Genomic DNA, 20,640 nt, shown 5'->3' with positions numbered 1-20,640 from the left:
TTCTCTGATAAGGAATGGATTCTCAATTAGCAGGAGGAGCTCGTGTCCAAGGTTGAAGCAGTCAAATCGTTGACAGAAGTTTCCAATCAGCTTGTCTATGAAGCCGACATAAGGGGAAATGTCTCTCTCACCCTGAATTTGTTCACGCATTTGTGGGAAATGCTCACAATCTGCTTGGAGATCTTCTTTGAAAATGTCCAGCTTAATCTGGAATGAGCGGACAGTTTTCATCAAATCGCAGATAGAATTTTTCTGACCCTGCAGCTTTAAATTGAGCTCATTAAGGTGTCCTGTGATGTCCACCAAAAAAGCCACCACATCCATCTTGTGCTGATCTTGCAAAAAGTTTGCAAACTGTGTTGCTTTTTGACTCTTGAGCTGCTGTAAGAAAGCAGCTATTTCCTTTCGGATGGACCAGAAGCGTTCCAGTGCATTGCCTTTACTCAGCCATCTCACGTTGTTGTGGAGTAGTAGGTCATTTGCATTTGCATCCATTTCCTTCAAAAATTCTCTCAGCAGTCGATGCTGATGGGATGAGGAAGCCCTCAGGAAGTTTATAAGTTTCATCATGGTATTCATTACTTCAGCAAATTCTTCAGACAGAATGGCACAGAGAACAGTCTGATGTATGATACAGTGGTAGGCTATGAGATCAGGGTTGTCTTGTTTCATCCGCGCAACAGCCCCCTTCTCTGTCCCAACCATGGCAGGTGCACCATCCGTGGTGACTGACACTACTTGCTTCAGATTAATCTTTCTTTTTGTGAGCATCTCCTTTATCCCCTCATATATATCCTCTCCTCTTGTGTGTGTCTCAAGTGGTGTTGAACCTAACATGTCCTCACACATCTCTTTCTTCTCTTTGTGAGGAAATCTCACATACACCAAAAGCTGGGCATTATCTGTTACATCTGTGGACTCATCAATGGCTAAGGATATGCATGCTGCGTTCTGAACAGCTGCATCAAGCTGTGCCAGCACATCCTCTGCTAATAGTTCAGTTTTTCTAGTTGTTGTTGTAGCTGACAATGGGATTTTTTTTATTTTTTCACACATGTCATCTTTTAGTTTACCATCAAGTAAGGTTTCTGCAGCCGCATTTAAGCACTCCTTTACAACTGTCACATCGCTGAATGCTTTCTTGTGTTGCGCCAAAATCCACGCGATCTTTAACGAACACTCATTTGCACGTTGCTGCCCGGTAAATGCATGCGTGATGACACGAGTAGACCTGTCATACTGTGCTTTCAATTCGATGATTTTACTTGCCCTCACTGCGGACTTCTGCAGGTACATTTCCTCAAACGACCCGTGTTTGGTCTCATAGTGACGCTTAACGTTGCCACTTTTGATTAACGCCACATTTTCACAGCATATGAGACACAAAGGTTTAGAACTGGCTGCAGGCAGAATAAACATGTATTTGTCCGTCCATTCATCTTTAAAAGTTCGGTTTTCAGCATCTACTTTTTTCATTTTTGAGCAAGCCATTTTCTCTCATCTCCTCTCCATCTCTCTCTCACACTCGCTGTTGCTGAAAGGTAAACAATCGATTTGATTGGCTTGGCTATTGATGACGCTCCTGTCATAATTACTAGATTAGCTGCGCATGAACAAATGATTTATATTTTTATTAATATCAAAAGTTTTAACGGGTCCGGGCAGACTCGTCACTCGGTCCGGACTCGGACCGCGGTCCGCCATTTGACGATGCCCGTTCTAGACTATAAAGGAGGTGTTTGTGTGTCTGTGTGTGTATGCTGCATGTAAACCACTAATGAGGAAAAACTGCCCCTTTAGGTTTGATTCTTTGCCCTTTTGCATTCAAATTCTTACACTTTCTCAGAATTATTTCAGGTTTTGTTGATCTTGAAGACAAACAATGGTTTGAAAAAATTGTATTTTTGGAAGAAAAATATGAACTGTAAGCATTAAGGATCTTGTTTTAAAACTACCTGCAATGATTTCTAAATTGGGATATAAAGTTGAATTCATTTTTAATTTGCTTTTACAACCTTTTTACTGCTTTGGGATTGTAAACTTTAGCACGCATTTTTAATTGAGCCTCCCATGTTTTCATGCTTAAGGATAATTTTAATTAAGATGTGAAGACAAGCATGATAACTTGAAAAAATTGTCTTATTAATATGGTAATTTTGTTGAATTATGACTATTTTAGTCATGGATGTCCATATGGAAGTGTTTTAACAGCAGTTAGATGAATTACCATGACATTTCTAAACTTTAAATTGACTGTAAGCCTAATATTTTCAAGGCATCCTAGTTAAATGTATCCAGAATGCTTGTTTAAAGTAAAAAAAAAAAAAAGAACCTTTGTTTCACTTTTTGACATTTTCTTTTGTTTGTCCCTCCTTTTTTCCTGTCTTTTACTATTTTCTTTTGCAGATCTGAGTTTCCAGACTGCGGCTCGCATTCTTGCTGCTCCTGCAGTCGATGCCCTCAACGTGATGAAAGACCTTAGTCAGAACTTCCCCACCAAAGCCAGGTAGAAGAGAGGGACAGAAATGAAAAAAGGTTTTTCCGTGTTTCAAACTTAAAAGCCGGCGTGCTTCTTTTGTCGCAGGTCCATCACTAAAACAGTCGTCAACTCTGAAATCCGCAAAGAAATAATCGAAAACCAGAAGGTAAATGCTTGTTCAATCTGTCTATTTATCCATCTATGTCAGTGTTTCTGAATTTCTCTTTTTTTATTTTTAAAGTAGTAAAATATTCCTTTTTTATGGCCATTAAAAATCAGGTAAGGATGCACAGCTGTTGAGCTACACATTTATTTATTTTCAAATGTCTGTTAGCTTTGCACATGAATATCTTATTGATTTTAAAGCAATTGAAAGGTTTTCTTTCTTTTACTAAAAGGCGAATGACCCCACATCAACACTTTCCCTTTGGACTAATTGGAAGGGACTCTTAGAAAGCAGAGCTGCTTACAGTTCCTCAAATGTGTTCTTGGTTAGCATTTTTAATGCTGCTGCTGCACAAAAACTCACTGTTGCAAGAATTGTTTCTAGATGAACCTTTAAACTCATTTTGGTCTGAAAAGGGTTTTTATATATGTGTGTGTGTTTTACAGTTTTAGTGCTCTCGGGATCATAAACCTTTAGAGATTTGTTGTTAGCCAGTGAGCAGCACAGCAGACATGATTCATCTTTGGATGCTTCACCTCAGCCTAAAGGTGAAGTGAATAGGCGTTGGATAAAAATACAACATTTTTTTCCTTTCTTTTATAATGACTTATTGATTAAGGAAGTAGTTGAATTGTTCATGTTTTAGTCGACATCTCACTCATTGTGGGATGTTTCCACCTTTTAAACTAACTAAAAACAAACCTTTCTGTAAAAACCCACTCCACTGAAGAAGTTTTTAAAATGTTCACGTAGCATTTTTCTCACTATGAAAGACATATGTTGTAGAATTTAAGCTTAAAATTGCATTTCTGAGTATTTCTTTATTCAAATCGTTGTGAATCAGGAGCAGAAGAAATAAACGTCATCTAAAAAAAAAATTCTGATGCTCCATTCTGATGCATCCACTTGCGGACAAATAGATGCATTCAAGTCTTAACTTTCCTCATCTGAGCTGGGATCTGGTTTGCTGCCCGCTCGGCACGTTTTCTACCCCACAAATATGATCTTTTTCAAACAGCATTTTTTCGTCTTTTCCTGATTAGATTTTAATCAGATTTTATTGTGATTTTAAGATTAATTTTCTTAATACATCTCCTCCATCATCAGAAAAATGCCCCAAGAACATGTAAAAAACACCCAAAACACAATTTTCGTTGGTCTGGGCCTTTATATCCCAACTTCTCATATCCCTTCTTTTTCTATGATACGGCGTGTTCTTATTTAGCTTTTTCCTTCCTGTTGGCTGGGTTTTCTGGCAGTCGAGACTCATTTGGATTTGGCCATTAATCAATGTGAAGAACGGCATGATTGCAGACGAGCAAAAGCACAGCTCTTCTGGCTCCCGGCTTCAGTCTTTAGGGACATTTCTCAAAATGAGAAACTCCAGTTTTCGTTTTTTATTTGCCTGCTCCGTGTGAAAAATTGTAAAAAACGTCTGACTGCAGAAGCATTTCAGCTCTGACAATGGCTATGACTTTGCCTTGCTAATGATGAACAGATGATTACCCCCTTTTCTTGTTGCGCTGCGTTATCTCGCGGCCAGCGTGGGTTCAGACCGACATCCTAATTACTAAAGCGGTGGTTCATTCAGCAGGTGTGCTGGATCCTGCAGCGGGAAATGATTATTGATTGAAACAGTTTGGACAACAGCACTTCTTCCTCTCATATGCATGCAGACACACACAGCTAAGTGGGATGAACAATATTTGTGTTGATCATGTCTTCTTGTAATTGCTGTGTCTGGAGTATGATTAATCTGATGTCTTTGTCTTTCTGTAATGAGATTTGACTGTGCCAGGATGACTCTGTTTTTGCCCATGCAGACAAACTGGGTTAACACACTTTCTCTAATAATTGCATCTGTTTCAAGGGCTCCGATCGCTCCAAACAGACTGACTTTGAACGGAGCCGGCAGCGCTTGTTTGAAACTGTCAACCTGCCTCATTACATCTTTCTGTTGACTGCTGCCTTGAGTTTTACAGCCTAATTGACTCTGTGACTGTGTGGCGATCTGGACTGTGTTGTGTGGGAGCTTTTATCTTTGATGACAACAGGCCTCAGTCATTTTGACTTTTTTTCTTTCCTCTCCTCAGTTCTTCAAAGGAAATCTGGGGCTGCAGCCAGGGGACTCGGTTTTGTTCATCAATGGACTACATATAGATCTGGAAACGCAAGATATCTTTAGGTAAACACACAAGAACCGTAGCTAAATTTAGCCCATTTGTCTCCATTCTAACTCCAGCACAGAAACGAAGCTTTACTCTTGTAAGTCCCACTCCGATCATCTTTTGATCTATTTGAAAATCTTTCCTGGTGGTCTTTTAATTATGATGATGTCGTTTTTAGCCACAAAAAAAGGAAAACAGTCATTTTCTAGGACATAGTTTCTGCAGAGCGGCAGTAGTTCATTAGAAATGTACTAAGACTGTTGGCATGGAGCAGCCCCACCGCCCTTTCCCTCCCCGTTGCTGAGAGCTCCATGTTTACGTGCTCTCTCGTTAGTTTACTGCCCCATCACTGCCCGAACCTAACATTAGCGGTGCAACAATAAGCTTAATTTTCTTTATAAATGTCCGATTACCCATCGGAGTGGGTCTTAGTCAAACAAAAATACTTTTAGCCATCAAATGAAGAACTATTATACAGTTTCTGAGTATTTCAAATGTTTTGATGCAAATGAAGTGTTGCTGTTGGGGCGAAAGCTTTAGCTTGGTCTCTAGCAGCATGTTTGAGGCTAAATGATTATTTTGTCCCTCAGCTTTGACCCTTTGGCCCCTCATTCATAACACTGAAACCCTGAAGGCTATGCATGCATACATGCAAGCAATTCAGACTTGCTTCTAGTTTTGCGCTGTATGTTCCCTATGTTGTTTTATACACAAATTCCCAAAAAAAAAAAACTTAACATGGGATTTCACTGTTAAAGGTTGAAATGTCTGCACGCGGTAAGATGTTCTTCACTGAAATAAGACCACTATTTTGTTAACTAATAAAAATTATAATGATTAGATATTAGAATAAAAATGTAAATAATAGTAATGTTGTCAACTTTACCTTACCTTAAGTTATTCTTCTGACCATATTTCCAGAAAGGTCCAACTAGGTTTGAGTTGAGGTGAGCAGATGTCTGGTTTGAATGTCAAAACTATTCTGTGTTTTTTACTTTTTGTAATTTATTTTACAATTTCACTAACTAAAAACTTAAATAAATACAATTTAAAAAATATATATTTTTAGTAAAATTACAATTAAGAGTTTAGTTTATAACTCACTCAACAGAAAGGTGTATTTATCAAACAATGCAGTAAGTTTTGTACAGTAATCAGTAAAAAAAAATTAAACAATTCTGAAAGTGAATAGTTATTGAAATCATTCTAACCCTCATCAACATCAAGCACGGCATTCTTCGGCCCTTTAAGCTCTCAAGTTTTTAGTGGATCTTTTACTTGTATCTTAATTCTTCTGTATGTCCTACGTCTCTAATGTTTTGCTGACTCTTAATTACAGTGCGATGAAATTGAGATGTCAGAGTATCCGTTTGCACACTGACTGAACTCTGCGGTGTTTCCTGCAGCGTGTTCGACGTGCTGCGCAGTGAAGCGCGGGTCATGGAGGGTCTGCGCTCGCTGCTCATCGAGACGCCCTACATCCACGATATCTTAAAGCTCAACGTCCAGCCTGCTGACTCCGACTACGCAGTCGACATCCGCAACCCCGCCATCTCTGTAAGAATGCAGTCATCTGTAACGAAACATCTTTTACTGGAGGCAGATTTTCATGCATTTCTTCCAGGTGACAATGTCTTGAAGTGGAGACTCATCTTCAGGACGAAACTTCTTTTTTTTGAAAACTTTTAGGCATTAATTCCGTTTTTTTTTACCCAGAAATCCTAGCTTCTTTCAATTTCTACTTCACAGCTACCAGCAGTTTGAAGCTTGTACTTTGGTTGCCATTATTTCACTTATACAACCTTTTTCTTTTTTCTTTTAGTGGATTAACAATTTAGAGACGGACCACAGGTACAGTTCCTGGCCCTACAACGTCCAGGAGCTGCTCAGACCCACTTTTCCTGGAGTCATCAGGCAAATACGCAGGAATTTTCACAACCTGGTAACCTTGTTGGTTCATAATCCCCAGCTAAATCCAAACAAACTTGAATCCTTAAAAGTACCAACAAATGAATTTTTTTCTAGGTGGTAATTTTGGACCCAACTCAAGAAAATTCTGCAGAACTGCTGAGTGTGGCTGAGATGTTTTACTCCAACAACATCCCGCTCAGGTGGGTGTTTGCATCATCTATGTCAGTCTAAACAACAGTCTTCGTGTGATATGGAGCCACACAGTTTAAATGAGTAAAATTGATTTTTTTTTTTTATATTTGACGTTATGTATATTTTACGGTGTAACAGTTGAGGGAAAAAAAGCATTGAAATGAGATGTTGCAGCTCAATGAAACATGAAGTTAAAATGTGCTTTAGAGTTGGAACAAGATTGGAGAAACAAATTGACTATTTCTGTGCAGTGAAGCATTTTTAATGGATTCTGAAGACAGGACTCAGAACTTCAGCTGTTTTTCAGAATCTAAACTGATCTCTGCTTTAGGATCGGGCTGGTGTTCGTCGTGTCCGATGAAGATGACATTGACGGCATGCAGGATGCAGGAGTGGCGCTCGTCAGAGCCTACAACTACATCAGCGAGGAGGTGGACAGCCAGGCTGCATTTGATGGTGTGATCACGGTGAGATCATCAGAGTCCGAAGAACTGAAACTTTTCTGTAAGAATGTAGACACCATCAGGGATGAGACTTCACTGCTGCTTTCTGCCTCGGCATGCTTCTCTCCAGATGTTCAACCGAGTGCCGGCTGGTGGAAAGTTGAGTGTTAGTGATGTAGTTAAGGTGCTGGAGAAGAGGTTTCCATACGTAGAGGTCAGCAGCATCCTAGGAGCCGATTCCAGCTACGACAACAACAGAAAGGTGAGTCTGGAAAAGCAACCAAAACAGGAAGTTCTAGAAAAAGTTAGGGATGGAGGTATTGTGCCGCAGTAATATCTGAAATGAAATAAAATTCTTTGTCTAATTTCTGGCACATACTTTTTTGTTTCCAATGTTCTTTTATATATATATATATATATATATATATATATATATATATATATATATATATATATATATATATATATATATATATATATATATATATATATATATATATATTTTGTGAAACCAAAAATAAATAAATGAAGTAAGAAATGAATGCTCATTTCACACATTTAAAACAAAAAGAGGACTTTCACCAAACCAATACTCCTTAAATTAATGTTGTTTCACCTGGTCTGGATCCATAAATTGTCTAAGATTTTAGGTGTGTGTTGAATGGTGAGCTTTAAATATTGGCATAAACATGTTCCATTACCCATAAGCCCTTACAGATGGAGGGACTATTAAAACTTATTTTCTAAACAATATTTAAGGGCCAAACCTCCATCAGTGTTCTATATTAATACGGTTATCATTATTTTTCTGTCTTCTAATCTTTTACATCAAAGAGAGATTAATATAGTTGGCCTCTCTTGTGAATCTATCATCTTTGTTCTTCATTAATCAATTGTAAAAATGCAAAGCATCATGGATTTTGGTCTCTTGCAGGAAGGTCGGGCGTACTACGAGCAGACAGGCGTGGGCCCACTGCCCGTGGTCATGTACAACGGCATACCTTACAGAAAGGAACAGCTGGACCCGGATGAGCTGGAGACCGTCACCATGCAGAAAATCCTGGAGACCACCTCCGTATACCAGAGAGCCGTCTACCTGGTCAGTCAAAACATGCACATGTTTACTACATGCTACTACATGCTACACGACAGTCTGACTTTATTGAAGTGATCTGGACTCTATTACATTATAATCATAATTAATAGTCTTGCCTGAAGTTTTAGACCTTTTGTGCAGCACTTTATCTAGAATATTGAATTGAAAATCAAACTAAATATAAAAAAGCAGAAGATATAAAGATATAAGTATGAAATCCTGTAAGTATTAATACATAAAGTAGCCATACTTTATTCTAACGCTGCAGTAAAGTTAGATCAGATGTGCCCATTTGCAACTAAACGATATTTATAACTACAACGGATCCATCTAGTAGAACAATAAAGTTTGAATATTAACACTGTGTAGAATTAAAATTGAACATGCTTGCAGAAATATCTTTAGGTTGTTTAATTTAATAAACTTCCTCCCTGGATTTCCCTGAGGAAGTCATCTGCTCATCACTGCAGAATTTACTTCATTTTAACCAGAAATCTAAACTTACAAACTTGTAAAAGTCCACTTTAAAAACCACTGACATTTGAGAACTCTTAAAACAGGTTTTTAAGCTCAGTAGAAAATGACCTCCTCCATCATTGTCAGCTCTGCGCTCAGCCAAAACGTATTATCCTCACTTCTGTAGTGAAATGAAATGTGTCTTTCCGCCTGTAGGGGGAGCTGGCTACAGACCATGACGTTGTGGACTTTGTCATGAATCAGCCCAACGTAGTTCCTCGAATCAACCCCAGGGTTTTGTCCACCAGCAGAACATACCTGGACCTGTCTGATACCAGTGAGCTCACGCCGCATGCATCACTCTTTATCATAAATGTTTTCTCCTATTGCAAACTGCAAATGATGTACAAGTATCCTGTCTGCAGGAAAGCAGTGCAGCTACTTGATAAAATGAACATTTGATATTATTAATGCACTAAAGACTGCAAAAATGGCTTCTTTATGATCAAGTACCCATGTTTTAAACTTGTTTTCAGATTTTAACATAAAAATACATGCTGCATTTTGAGTAGCACCGACAACCAGCCTAAAATGGGTTCATATATTTCACTTGATGATGTCATCAAGCTTCTGTTTTTTACAAATCAGAGTAATAAAAGTTTTTATTCATGAATCCAATCCGTTGCAGAGCATTTTTCTTTCTCTTTTTCCAGACAACTTCTTCATAGACGACTATGCTCGTTTCTCGACGCTAAGCTCAAAGAAGAAGAACGGCGCTGTTGCCAACAGCATGAACTACATGACTAAGAAAGGTATGGTTAGGAGGAAAAATATGTTTGGATTTTTAAACCCCCATAAGCTCAAACTCTCCTTGTCCGTCTTCTAACCCGTTTGGTTTTTCAAACTTCCCTGCATTAGGAATGACCGCTGCCAACAGGCACGGTAATCATCCTTTTCCTCTCCTCGGCTTCCTGTTCTCACACATGGCAGTATGACTTTTTAAATCCACGTCACTCCTGAACACACCATACTGCTTTTCTCTGAGAACACCAGTCATTATGCATGTTGGTTCCGTGCATCAGTGCTTAAACCTGTTTATGGAGCTGGAATGCCTCTATCTTTTTGCCGCTCGGAGGAAAGCGCATGATGGCTGATTCAGCATCTGCTAAACAAATCTGACAGGAAAAACTTACAGCTGGGAGACACACTACCACATTTTTGTGTCAACTCCTTTTTTTCAGCTACAAATTTTTCCTCTAAGGTTGAAGTCTGGATCCAAACAATTTAGCTAAAAAACAGAAATAGTCTCAAATTGTGAATATCTGGGCCAGCGATCTCGTGATGACCATTACCGGTCGCTGACCGGTAATGGTCCGTAATATAATCTGATTCTGAACAAATTTTAATATTGAACTAAGGGATTCCTCCCCCCCACAGACGAGTCATTCGAAGTCGCTCGGTCACGTTTCAAAAATCCATCCCCTACCTTCTGAAAGCGGCGGCTTTGACCGCTAAATTGCAACCTCCCAGATAGAAAGTCAAAAAAAATAAACATACGGTATTTGGAAAGTTTCTTTTAGCAAAAAAAGGGCCAGTGAGGAAACAGAAGAAAAGTCTTTGACTTAAAACCATAAAGCTCCATTTAACAGACAAAAAACAACAAATTTATTGTGACAGTTGTTTTCACATACCCTTTTATTATCACAACTTACCAGGTTTTAAGGCAGTTTTTCATGTATTTGTATTAGGCTACATTCACACTGCAGGGCTTAGTGCTCAATTCCGACTTTTGTTTTAAATTCAATTTTTTTTGCAAGGCCATTCACATTTCCAATTAAATGCAAACTTTTGTGATCTCCTGTGTGACCGTGAAATGACGCGGAAGTGACCTGCATGCGCAGAAGAGTTCTCAACAGGTAACGACGTCACTCGTTGTTTGCAGAAGTAGCTAACGTTAACAATGGATGTCAACAACAGTGTTGTCAACAGCGGAGCTCTTTTTGCATTATTAAATTCATTTATTTTCACAAAGGAGCCAGCAGAATTACAATCTTCTCATTTTAAGAAGGCATTGGAGGTGGGATCGTCTGTACCCACTGTTGTGGAATGGGGATGTTTATGTGCTGAGGCCGCGCGCTCCTGTGTAAGAGAGAGGAGAGAGCGCGTGCAGCGCAGGAGGAAGTGAGAGGGCAGCTTTGGGGGCGCGGATTCATGTTGTGTGTTACAGAGGAAGGAGAACGATAATAAAAGAAGGCTCCCCCCAGCAGAACTGCTATTGACTCTTTATTAACCCGCTCTGGAGAATCCAAGGGTTCGAACGGGGAAGTGAAGCCCGAAGGAGGATCCGCCTTCTGTCCCCCGCGCTTCTGACCACGGTCGGAAAGGGGGAAAAAAGTCATTGCGGGAAAGGTTCAACGCCATTTCGCTGGAAATGTTTTCTAAATCGTCCACCACGGTTGATGTTTATTTTCTCGTTCCCGCCTACTACAACACTGAATGATGACGTTTGTATCCGGGTCGGATACATGTGGCCTGGCCGTTCAGACGGATGTCGTATTTCAAAAGATCGGATATGTATCGGATTCAGGACCATATACCCAAGTACCTGGGTCACATTTGAAAAGATCGGATCTGTGTCGTTCAGACTGTCATGAAAAGATCAGATACGGGTCGCATAGGGGCAAAAAATTTGGAATTGGGTCGTTTCAGCCTGCAGTGTGAACGTAGCCTTAGATTAAGAGAAAATTGATATCATGTTTGAACGTTTCCATTCAAAATCTAGTGCACAAAGGAAATTTTAAACCACCTGCAAAGAGTTTACAGAGGATGAAGATAAACGTAACCCTCAAAAATTAAGAGAAACCCGAAGCTTAAAAAAAATCTGGTGCACTATTTGGCCTCGTACAGGCCGATCCTTGAAAGTTTTGTCTGCCATGAAAGCGGTTTGTGGCCTGAATAAGTGCGTCAATCTGTTCTGTCTAAAATGCGGTACAGTCTAACATTTTAGGTTAAATGTTTATTGTTATTTAGAAATGAAAGTATAGTAGTACTATTAGTGTACAAACAACCATGAAGAACAGAAGAAATGGGTGAAAGAAATTGATTTTGATAGAATATCAGAGCGTTGAAATCACATTTTATTCATTTTGGGGTGTTATGGTTGATAGGAATGCACCTTGGAACCCTTTAAAGCATGCTGGTGAAAAGCAGCTTTTGCTCCATCCCCTCCATTCACATGAAACCAGTCCGTCGCTGTAAATCCCACTTTTAACATTTGCTTTTTCTCCTCGACAGATGATGGATACATCCGTCCTGTCACCTTCTGGGTGGTCGGAGACTTTGACAAGCCTTCGGGACGCCGACTCCTTTATGATGCAATCAGGCACATGGTGAAAACTTTATTTTTCAACTCTTTTGTTGACAGAAATGTGACTGTTTCAAAGCTTTTTAAACAGATTTCTAACCAGGCTTGTGCAACACAGTTGTTTATTGGTCTATTTGATATTCTGGAAAAAGTGAACCAAAGCCACAAATGAAATGTTAGTTTAATGGTTTCCAAAATGTCAAACTTCAGAGGAAAAAATGAATAAACAATAGTGTTTCCCAAAAACTCTAATTAACTGCTGTACAGTTGTAGCATTCACTGTTGTTTTTCTCTGACCTGCCTCAAAACAGAAAACCAGCAATAATGTCCGCCTGGGAATGATCAACAACCCATCAGCCAATCCCTCTGCAGAGACGAGCCGGGTCACGCGGGCCATCTGGACCGCCATGCAGACGCAGTCGGCAAATAACGCCAAGAACTTCATCACCAAGATGACAAAGGAGGAGACTGCCGCTGCGCTTGAGAAAGGCGTGGACATCGCAGACTTCAGTGTCGGGGTAAAGAGAGACGCGCCCCCTTTGACTTTACCTAACTGGCTGAGCGGCTGCCACACACACCGTTTTCCACCCCTTTGCCCCCGCCATCCAGGTCAGATCTGCATGTGAGAAATTCATGGAGGAAAAAAAAAGTTTTTCAAAATGGCAGCTATTCTGTTAGTTTTAACTCTATAGCAACCATTTTATGTTTTGATCATCTGGAAATGACAAATACGTCATTTATACGAGCTTTGGCAAAAGTACATTTTTTATTTCCTTGGCAACTGAGGTTTTTTTGTTAACCACGCCCACATTCCTAATGTGTTCATACTGTATATTATGTCGTTTCATTCAGCTTTAGCCAACGATTCATGTATGACATTTTTTAAATAGCCTGATTCGGTTATTTTTAACAGTTGAGTGAGTGGCGGGGGTGAAATTTTGCAATAAGAACTGTGAAAACAATTGAGGACCAGATTGTCTTCACAGTTCTGGACTGCTGCGGCCCATAAAAATGTTGTGTCATCATCAAAACATTTAATTCTCGAGTCATTTCTTCTTTTTTCTTGATCAGGGAATGGATTTATCGCTCTTCAGAAGTGCATACGACAGTCCCAAGTTTGACTTCCTGCTCTCCCACGCCGCCTACTGCAGAGACGTTCTCAAGCTGAAGAAAGGCCAAAGGGCGGTGATCAGCAACGGAAGAGTGAGCCCGTTTTTCAACTACGACCTATAAAATCGTTTTTGTTGATGAGAAGAACATTCGCGTTTTTAAAAATGCAGTTATTCCTGTGTCTTCACTCCATAGGTCATTGGTCCGCTGGAAGAGGAGGAAGTGTTCAACCAGGATGACTTCCTGCTTCTGGAGAATATCATCCTGAAAACATCTGGAGAACGCATCAAGAGCAAAGTCAAACATTTTGGGATTGAGGAGGACAGGTATGTTCTCCTCATGTTCTCCTCTATACAGAGGAGCCGCTGGGCGCTAATGTGGCGTTTCCCCTCAGGGCCAGCGATCTCGTGATGAAGGTGGATGCCCTGCTCTCCTCTCAGCCTAAAGGAGAAGCTCGAGTGGACTACGGCTTTGCAGATGACCGTCACAGGTACTGATGGACCTCTTGTGATTTTGTTTTTTTTTTTTAGAGATATTGAGCCGCTTTACTGAAACAATGCAGATTCACTTCCACTACTGCTATAGAGAAAGGAAGAAAGGAAAATAATTAAAGTCAATGTTATTCTTAGCAGAGCAGGACTCTTCTTTTTGTTTTACTTCACTCATGCATTGATTTGCTTCTCCTTGGCAGTGCTGTGAAGATCCGCCCCAAAGAGGGAGACATTTACTTTGATGTGGTCGCAGTGGTGGATCCAGTAACGAGGGATGCTCAGAAACTGACGCCACTTCTGCTGGTGGGTCGCCCACCGTCTCTTTGTTCATAGAGAGACCCTTCTTCTTTTCTTCTTTCTGTAACGGGTTGATCTGAAGTCTGTCTGGTTCTGCTGCAGTTTTTGTTCTAACTTTTCTTGTTTTTTAGGTTCTGAAGCAGCTGGTTAACGTCAACTTACGCGTCTTCATGAACTGCCAGTCAAAGCTGTCAGATTTGCCCCTAAAGAGGTGAGAAACGCTCCTTAGCCACACCTGCCATACACCTTTTTTTTTAACCAAGTTTCTTTTTATTTGAGTATTCAGCAACATATATGCAGCTGCATTTTATTTTGAAACCAAAGGTCCTTCTTCTGTTTCCTCGCTGGCTATTTTCTGTGAAAAGAAACTTTCCAAATATTGATGGGTATCAATTTAGCGGTTGGTGCTGCTGCTTTAAGAAAGCAGTGGTTGGATTTTCAACACGTGACTGAACGACTTCACATGCATCAAGAATGAGTCGGATGCGGTGGGGGAGAATCCAGTAGTTTTTCAAAATAAAACTTCCTTCAGAATCAGATTGTAAATAAAACGGGTAAAAAATAGGTTGTGTTTTTTTCTTTCTTTCTCTGTGGCTCGGTACCACCTGTCCCTTGGACTGGTACTGGTACCGGTACCAGGGGGGGTTGGGGACCTCTGTGCTAACGCCTTCATGCCACATTCTAGCTTTTACCGCTACGTGTTGGAGCCAGAGGTGGCGTTCCAGGCGGACAGCAGTTTCTCCTCCGGCCCCATGGCCACGTTTCTGGACATGCCTCAGTCTCCGCTCTTCACCTTAAACCTCCACACTCCCGAGAACTGGATGGTGGAGTCCGTTCGCACCCGCTACGACCTGGACAACATCTACATGCAAGAGGTAAACGGTCTCGTTTGATCAGGATTTGTTGGGCACATTTAGGCCGCATTTACACTGCAGGTCTTGATGCTCATATCCAAATTTCTGACTATATCCGATTTTTTTGATGACCCGCTTACATCATCTTTTAAAAGTGACCCGTATCTGATTTTTGCATTTACACCATACAATGCTGAAACTATCAAACGTAGACGTTCTGAGGACTACTTAGCAGTATTTCCGCCTTCCGCGGACATCCTTCTGACTTTTGTGACTGTGGTTGTCATGGAGGCAAGGCAGCGACGGAAGGAGGCGTTGTCTTGGGCGCTCCTGAGGGGATGCACAGGAGAGTAAAAGGGAGGGCTGGTCGGCTCTCTCTGAGTTTTGAATGAGGAAGTGTTTGCAGATGTGCTTTACTAACAGTTTGATCCAAGTGTTGAAGCTTTCCTGCGCGACGACTTCTCTTTTCCGACCGTAGTCAGAAACACACGGGAGATTTCCTCGGGGTTCACTTTTCCGTTCTGAACCCTCAGCCTCCAGAGTGGGTTAAGAAAGACTCCAAAACTTTTGGGCGAGACACCTTATTTTTAATTTACGGTTCTCCGACACTCTCCTGCTCCGCGCTCACACCCCCTCTCCTCTCCTTACACACACACACGCACGCGCTCACACACACACACACGGTCCCCATCATACACGCCCCCCAAAGAAATAAACGGTTCTAGCCTGTTCCATAGCAACGGTGTCCCGCTTCATTAGTTACCGTTTGCGTCCCGACCGGGATCGGGCCGGACATAACAGCGGTTTCCGACTACGGTCTGAAGCCTGAGGCTGAAAGGTAACACGCTGACAGCAAAATCAGCGCACAAAAAGCACCTTAATAAGTCATGTGATCTCAGTTGGTGGTGTCCTGAATTTACGTCACTGACGTACGACTCGTATTGACGGGAATATCCGATTTGTCTGCTTACATGGCACACGCAAATGCACGTATCCGATTTGTTTCCGATTTATTTCCACATATGAGAGAGGCCTGTATCCGATCTGAGAAAATCGGAATCCATGCGCTTTTGTCCTGCTTACACATTCACCGATCAGATCCGATCTGTGCCGCATGAGAGGAAAAAATCGGAATTGGGTCACTTGAACCATGCAGTGTAAATGCGGCCTTAGTCATTTTAGTCTTTTTCCACATTCTCTGACACATTTATTCCAGAAAGCTGTTAATATACTAAATAGCCAAGAAGACTTTCTTCTAAATGTAAAAAAGGAGAATTTTAGCACTAACTTTATATTCTATAACCTCCACATGAAATTCTGTGTTTCTTTATTTTGTTCCATCTCTACTGACTTTTTTCTAACCTCTTGTTCCTGCCAAGAAAAAACACTTTTTGTCTTGCAAAGTTCAAAGTTTCTCCTGCTGTCTTTTCTTTCTCACACATAGTTTAGAAAGCCTCCTCTGTCTGCATGCCCCCCTAACAACCCCTTCTTCCTGGAGAGGACCTTCACTTTCCTTTGCCTCTGCGCTCACAGGTGGAGAACATTGTGGCAGCTGAGTACGAGCTGGAGCATCTTCTGTTGGAAGGCCATTGTTTTGACGTGAGCTCAGGCCAGCCTCCACGTGGCCTCCAGTTCACCCTGGGAACTGCCTCCGAGCCGGTCATCGTGGACACAATCGTCATGGCAAATCTGGTGAAAAGTCAATTCTTTGTTTCGATTTCTTTGTCTTAAAAATACAATTTTCTGGCATTTAAAGCTTATTTTTATGATTTTGTTGTTGTTTTCTTTCTCTGCAGGGTTACTTTCAGCTGAAAGCCAGTCCTGGCGCCTGGATGCTGAAGCTGAGAAAAGGGCGCTCTGATGAAATCTACAAGATTTACAGGTCAGGCATAGAGTGGAAGGGTTTTTGTAGCTCCTTCCATGCTGCAGAGCCTCCGTTCTCATTTCCCGTGTCTCCCTCTGCAGTCATGATGGCACAGACTCTCCCACTGACTCTGATGACATCATAGTGGTGCTGAACAATTTCAAGAGTAGAATCATTAAAGTAAAGGTCAGTTCACCTGGGTTGTTGCCATGACGACCACTCCTGTTTTTTAAATTTTTTATTTTTAAATGTGCATCCACACAGCAATTTACCAGCTTGACAATAAACTTGAAAGAGCTAAAGGCTGACTGTCAACACAGCAAAAGGAAGTTTTTTATTATTAGATCACAATTTTAAGCTTAAATTTATGAGTAAATTTAGATATTTTTAAAGTGGAATCATAAACTAATAAGGTAGAACGCAGAATTTTAGGTGTTTAATTTTCAGACTTTCTTTCTTAAATGCTATGAAGCTTTTTCTGAACTGAACACTTTAAATTAAACACTGATATTGCTCCTTGTCCAAACTGCATTTCTGAGTATTTCTTGATTCAAGTACGGTAGTTGGGAATCAAGAGCAGAAGGAAAGACGTCGTTTGAAACAGAGCTTAGTTGTGATAAAGAAAATACACCGGCCGGACCACAAGCCTCGGCTGGATAGCTCCAATAGTGCATGCCATTGTGTTTCACCGGTGATGTTAGGTTCAAGCAGGAACGCGCGTAGACAGATAGCTTAGTGCAGAAAGCGACACTGGTTTTTTGGATTTTGGCTAAAACTGTCATAATCCTGATAAAAAAGACCACTGGGAACACTTTTAAAATAGATCAAATGATAATCTGACAAAATTAAGTGAAGAAAATCTGTTTTTACTAAGAGTTGATGTTTTTGTCATCTTAATAAATTGCTGTTGTTTGTTTTGTTAACTGAGTTAGATCTGTTTGCTGATGATTAGGTCCAAAAGAAGCCGGACAAGTTCAACGAGGAGCTTCTGAGTGATGGAACAGATGAAGATGACACGGGCTTCTGGAAGTCTTTAGCCAGGTGTGTCTCAAAAACTGTTTTAAAAATGGCATTTCTCTGTTATTTATACTAGGTGAACTGCTTCTATTGACTTGAAAAAACTCAAATGTTGTTAGCTTTGTCTTCTTTTTTCCTACGAGCTGGCACCTCATGTTGCAAATGTTATTTTATGTCCAGAAAGACGATACAGACCACAAAAAAAGCATGGAATAAAAGATGAAATGACTTTAAATGATGTCTTTCAGAGGTTTTACAGGTGGAGGAAAGGCAGAGGAGCCAAAGCAGGAGAAGGATGACGTGATCAACATTTTCTCTGTAGCTTCAGGGCATCTGTATGAGAGATTCCTCAGGTGAGGCTCCACATTCTCCAAACCTGACATCCCTGCCTCCTCTGCACAAAGACCTTATTGATCGGGCTGCTCCTTTGTTCCCAGTCCTGTCCGAACCATTATTTTCATCCTGTTCTGCTTCCCTCAAAGGATTATGATGCTGTCTGTTCTAAAAAACACCAAAACGCCTGTCAAGTTCTGGTTCCTAAAGAACTATCTGTCCCCAACTTTCAAGGTTGGAGTTTTTTTTTTTCTGTCATTAAAATTCAATTATAATTTCCTTTAATGCAGATTTTTTTGGTTTTTTTTTACCAGCTGGCGTTGATTAAATTCTCTTTAACATGGTTCTGTTTGCATATGACCTGACAGGATTTCATCCCACACATGGCAAAGCAGTATGGTTTCCAGTACGAGCTGGTCCAGTACAACTGGCCGCGCTGGCTGCACCAACAGACGGAGAAGCAGAGAATCATTTGGGGCTACAAGATCCTCTTCCTGGACGTGCTGTTCCCGCTGGCTGTCGATAAGATCCTCTTCGTGGATGCTGATCAGGTTCGGCCTCAGAAAGCTTCATCTTTCCTCTTGTAGTTGAATTTGCGTGAGTGGACCTCATGAGCTCCTCTGACTTCTTGCTTCTGATCTTCAGATTGTGCGCACAGACCTGAAGGAGCTGCGTGACTTTGACCTGGAGGGAGCTCCATACGGCTACACTCCGTTCTGCGAGAGCCGCAGGGAGATGGACGGATATCGCTTCTGGAAGTCTGGCTACTGGGCGAGCCACCTCGCCGGGCGCAAATACCACATCAGGCACGTGCCAGCTCACATTCCCGCTTGCCGTCCGTGTCGTAGCGCCTTTACTTCATGGTCTGTTCCCCCTCGCCGTGTGCCTCTGCAGCGCCCTGTACGTGGTGGACCTGAAGAAGTTCAGGAAGATCGCCGCCGGAGACAGACTCAGAGGACAGTACCAAGGCCTCAGCCAAGACCCCAACAGCCTGTCCAACCTTGACCAGGTGTGTCTGTCTGCTCAGCCTCATGGCTACAACCCTTTAGACCTTCCCATGAACTGATCTTATGACATTGTTTTGCTCCAGAATGAAAAGAGCTGGGAAATGTTTCCTCTGAAAGTATCTGGAATCTCTGAACAAAAAGATCACTTCAGTTCTGTACATGTCAAACAAATCTACATTTTCTGTACTTCATCCTTGCCTCAGTCTCCTGCCAGTATTCTGTGCATTCTCATATAACGGTTCCTGTGTTGTTGGTATTTTCTCAGGATCTCCCCAACAACATGATCCACCAGGTCCCCATAAAGTCTCTGCCGCAGGAGTGGCTGTGGTGCGAGACCTGGTGTGACGACAGCTCCAAGAAGAAAGCCAAGACGATAGATCTGGTGAGTGTGTGTTTGTGTGCGGGTCTGTTCACTGTGAAACACACAGACCAGACTTTATTATAACATTTTATTTTGATTTCTGTAAATAACTCTTTTCTTTTTAATTTCTTTTTGTTTTGACGGGAACAGAAAAGGTTGTTACTATGGGAGTTTATCCATCATTTCAACCAAACCTTATTTGGCATGAAGCGATACTGAATATACTAATCATGAAGCCTTTATTAGTATCCGGACACTGAAGATGCCTTTGAAACAACTGAAACTTCAAAAAGCTAACAGCATTATCCTATCAGCGATGTCCCATAAGTATTGTCTTTCATTTTTTAACATTTACCTTTCATTTCTGGACATTTTTAATCTTTTTTATTTCATTTCATTTTTTTAGAAATTTGTTTTGATTTCTAAAATGTTTTATTTTTTTTTATTTTTGTTGTGCTTTGATAATTGTCGTTGTGATCTTTAATATGTTTTTGTGTTAAGTGATTTGTTGATGTGATTTCCAGATACGGAAACTGCAGTGCATCCAAACAGCCACTAGAGGGCAGTACAGTTTAACGTGAAGAACCAAATGAGTTATTAAATCCAAAAAGAAGCCATTAAAGAAAAAGAAGCCATTAAAGAAAAAAATATTGTTTTTAACACCAAGCCAAGATAATGAAACAAAGATTGAATCAGAAAACAAATACGACGGTTTATATCAGCAGATCAAACTGATCTGATGTCTTCGTTTCAGACTAAATAGACTTAAAATGTGTAATAAATTTACAGAAGTTTTTTCCGTTTCTTACCCAACAACAGTGTAACAACCCCATGACGAAGGAGCCCAAACTCCAGGCTGCAGTGAGGATCGTGGCGGAGTGGACCAACTATGACCAAGAGATCAAACGCCTGCAGACGAGGGTGCAGGAGGGAGCAAACCACACAGCAAGGCAGCAGAGCACAGGTACCCAGCATTCATCGCAGCAGCAGAGAGCTGCAGCACACCCGTGTCCTCACACTCACACCTCTGT

At 41.0% G+C, this 20,640-nt stretch overlaps 1 protein-coding gene across 1 annotated transcript in view; it reads left to right on the top strand.

The window, feature by feature from the left end:
- The window catches only part of uggt1 (UDP-glucose glycoprotein glucosyltransferase 1), a 30,948-nt gene that overhangs the window by 8,672 nt on the left and 1,636 nt on the right, over window positions 1-20,640 (top strand). Inside the window, exons 10-39 of the mRNA XM_011490262.3 lie at window positions 2,407-2,506; window positions 2,585-2,645; window positions 4,739-4,830; window positions 6,220-6,370; window positions 6,636-6,755; window positions 6,839-6,924; window positions 7,248-7,383; window positions 7,490-7,621; window positions 8,294-8,458; window positions 9,128-9,248; window positions 9,625-9,723; window positions 12,206-12,300; window positions 12,587-12,793; window positions 13,347-13,478; window positions 13,581-13,711; window positions 13,780-13,875; window positions 14,077-14,179; window positions 14,305-14,384; window positions 14,859-15,048; window positions 16,561-16,719; window positions 16,824-16,909; window positions 16,993-17,077; window positions 17,844-17,932; window positions 18,157-18,261; window positions 18,391-18,475; window positions 18,610-18,792; window positions 18,887-19,047; window positions 19,136-19,250; window positions 19,514-19,630; window positions 20,429-20,573. Of these exons, the coding sequence (XP_011488564.2) occupies window positions 2,407-2,506; window positions 2,585-2,645; window positions 4,739-4,830; window positions 6,220-6,370; window positions 6,636-6,755; window positions 6,839-6,924; window positions 7,248-7,383; window positions 7,490-7,621; window positions 8,294-8,458; window positions 9,128-9,248; window positions 9,625-9,723; window positions 12,206-12,300; window positions 12,587-12,793; window positions 13,347-13,478; window positions 13,581-13,711; window positions 13,780-13,875; window positions 14,077-14,179; window positions 14,305-14,384; window positions 14,859-15,048; window positions 16,561-16,719; window positions 16,824-16,909; window positions 16,993-17,077; window positions 17,844-17,932; window positions 18,157-18,261; window positions 18,391-18,475; window positions 18,610-18,792; window positions 18,887-19,047; window positions 19,136-19,250; window positions 19,514-19,630; window positions 20,429-20,573 (3,627 nt within the window). The remainder of the gene's footprint in view (window positions 1-2,406; window positions 2,507-2,584; window positions 2,646-4,738; window positions 4,831-6,219; window positions 6,371-6,635; window positions 6,756-6,838; window positions 6,925-7,247; window positions 7,384-7,489; window positions 7,622-8,293; window positions 8,459-9,127; window positions 9,249-9,624; window positions 9,724-12,205; window positions 12,301-12,586; window positions 12,794-13,346; window positions 13,479-13,580; window positions 13,712-13,779; window positions 13,876-14,076; window positions 14,180-14,304; window positions 14,385-14,858; window positions 15,049-16,560; window positions 16,720-16,823; window positions 16,910-16,992; window positions 17,078-17,843; window positions 17,933-18,156; window positions 18,262-18,390; window positions 18,476-18,609; window positions 18,793-18,886; window positions 19,048-19,135; window positions 19,251-19,513; window positions 19,631-20,428; window positions 20,574-20,640) is intronic.

The sequence above is a fragment of the Oryzias latipes genome, chromosome 22, assembly GCF_002234675.1.
Source record: "Oryzias latipes chromosome 22, ASM223467v1".
NCBI classification, from domain to species: domain Eukaryota; kingdom Metazoa; phylum Chordata; class Actinopteri; order Beloniformes; family Adrianichthyidae; genus Oryzias; species Oryzias latipes.
Note: the sequence above shows the minus strand (reverse complement) of the source record. Positions and strands in the feature narration are given on the sequence as shown.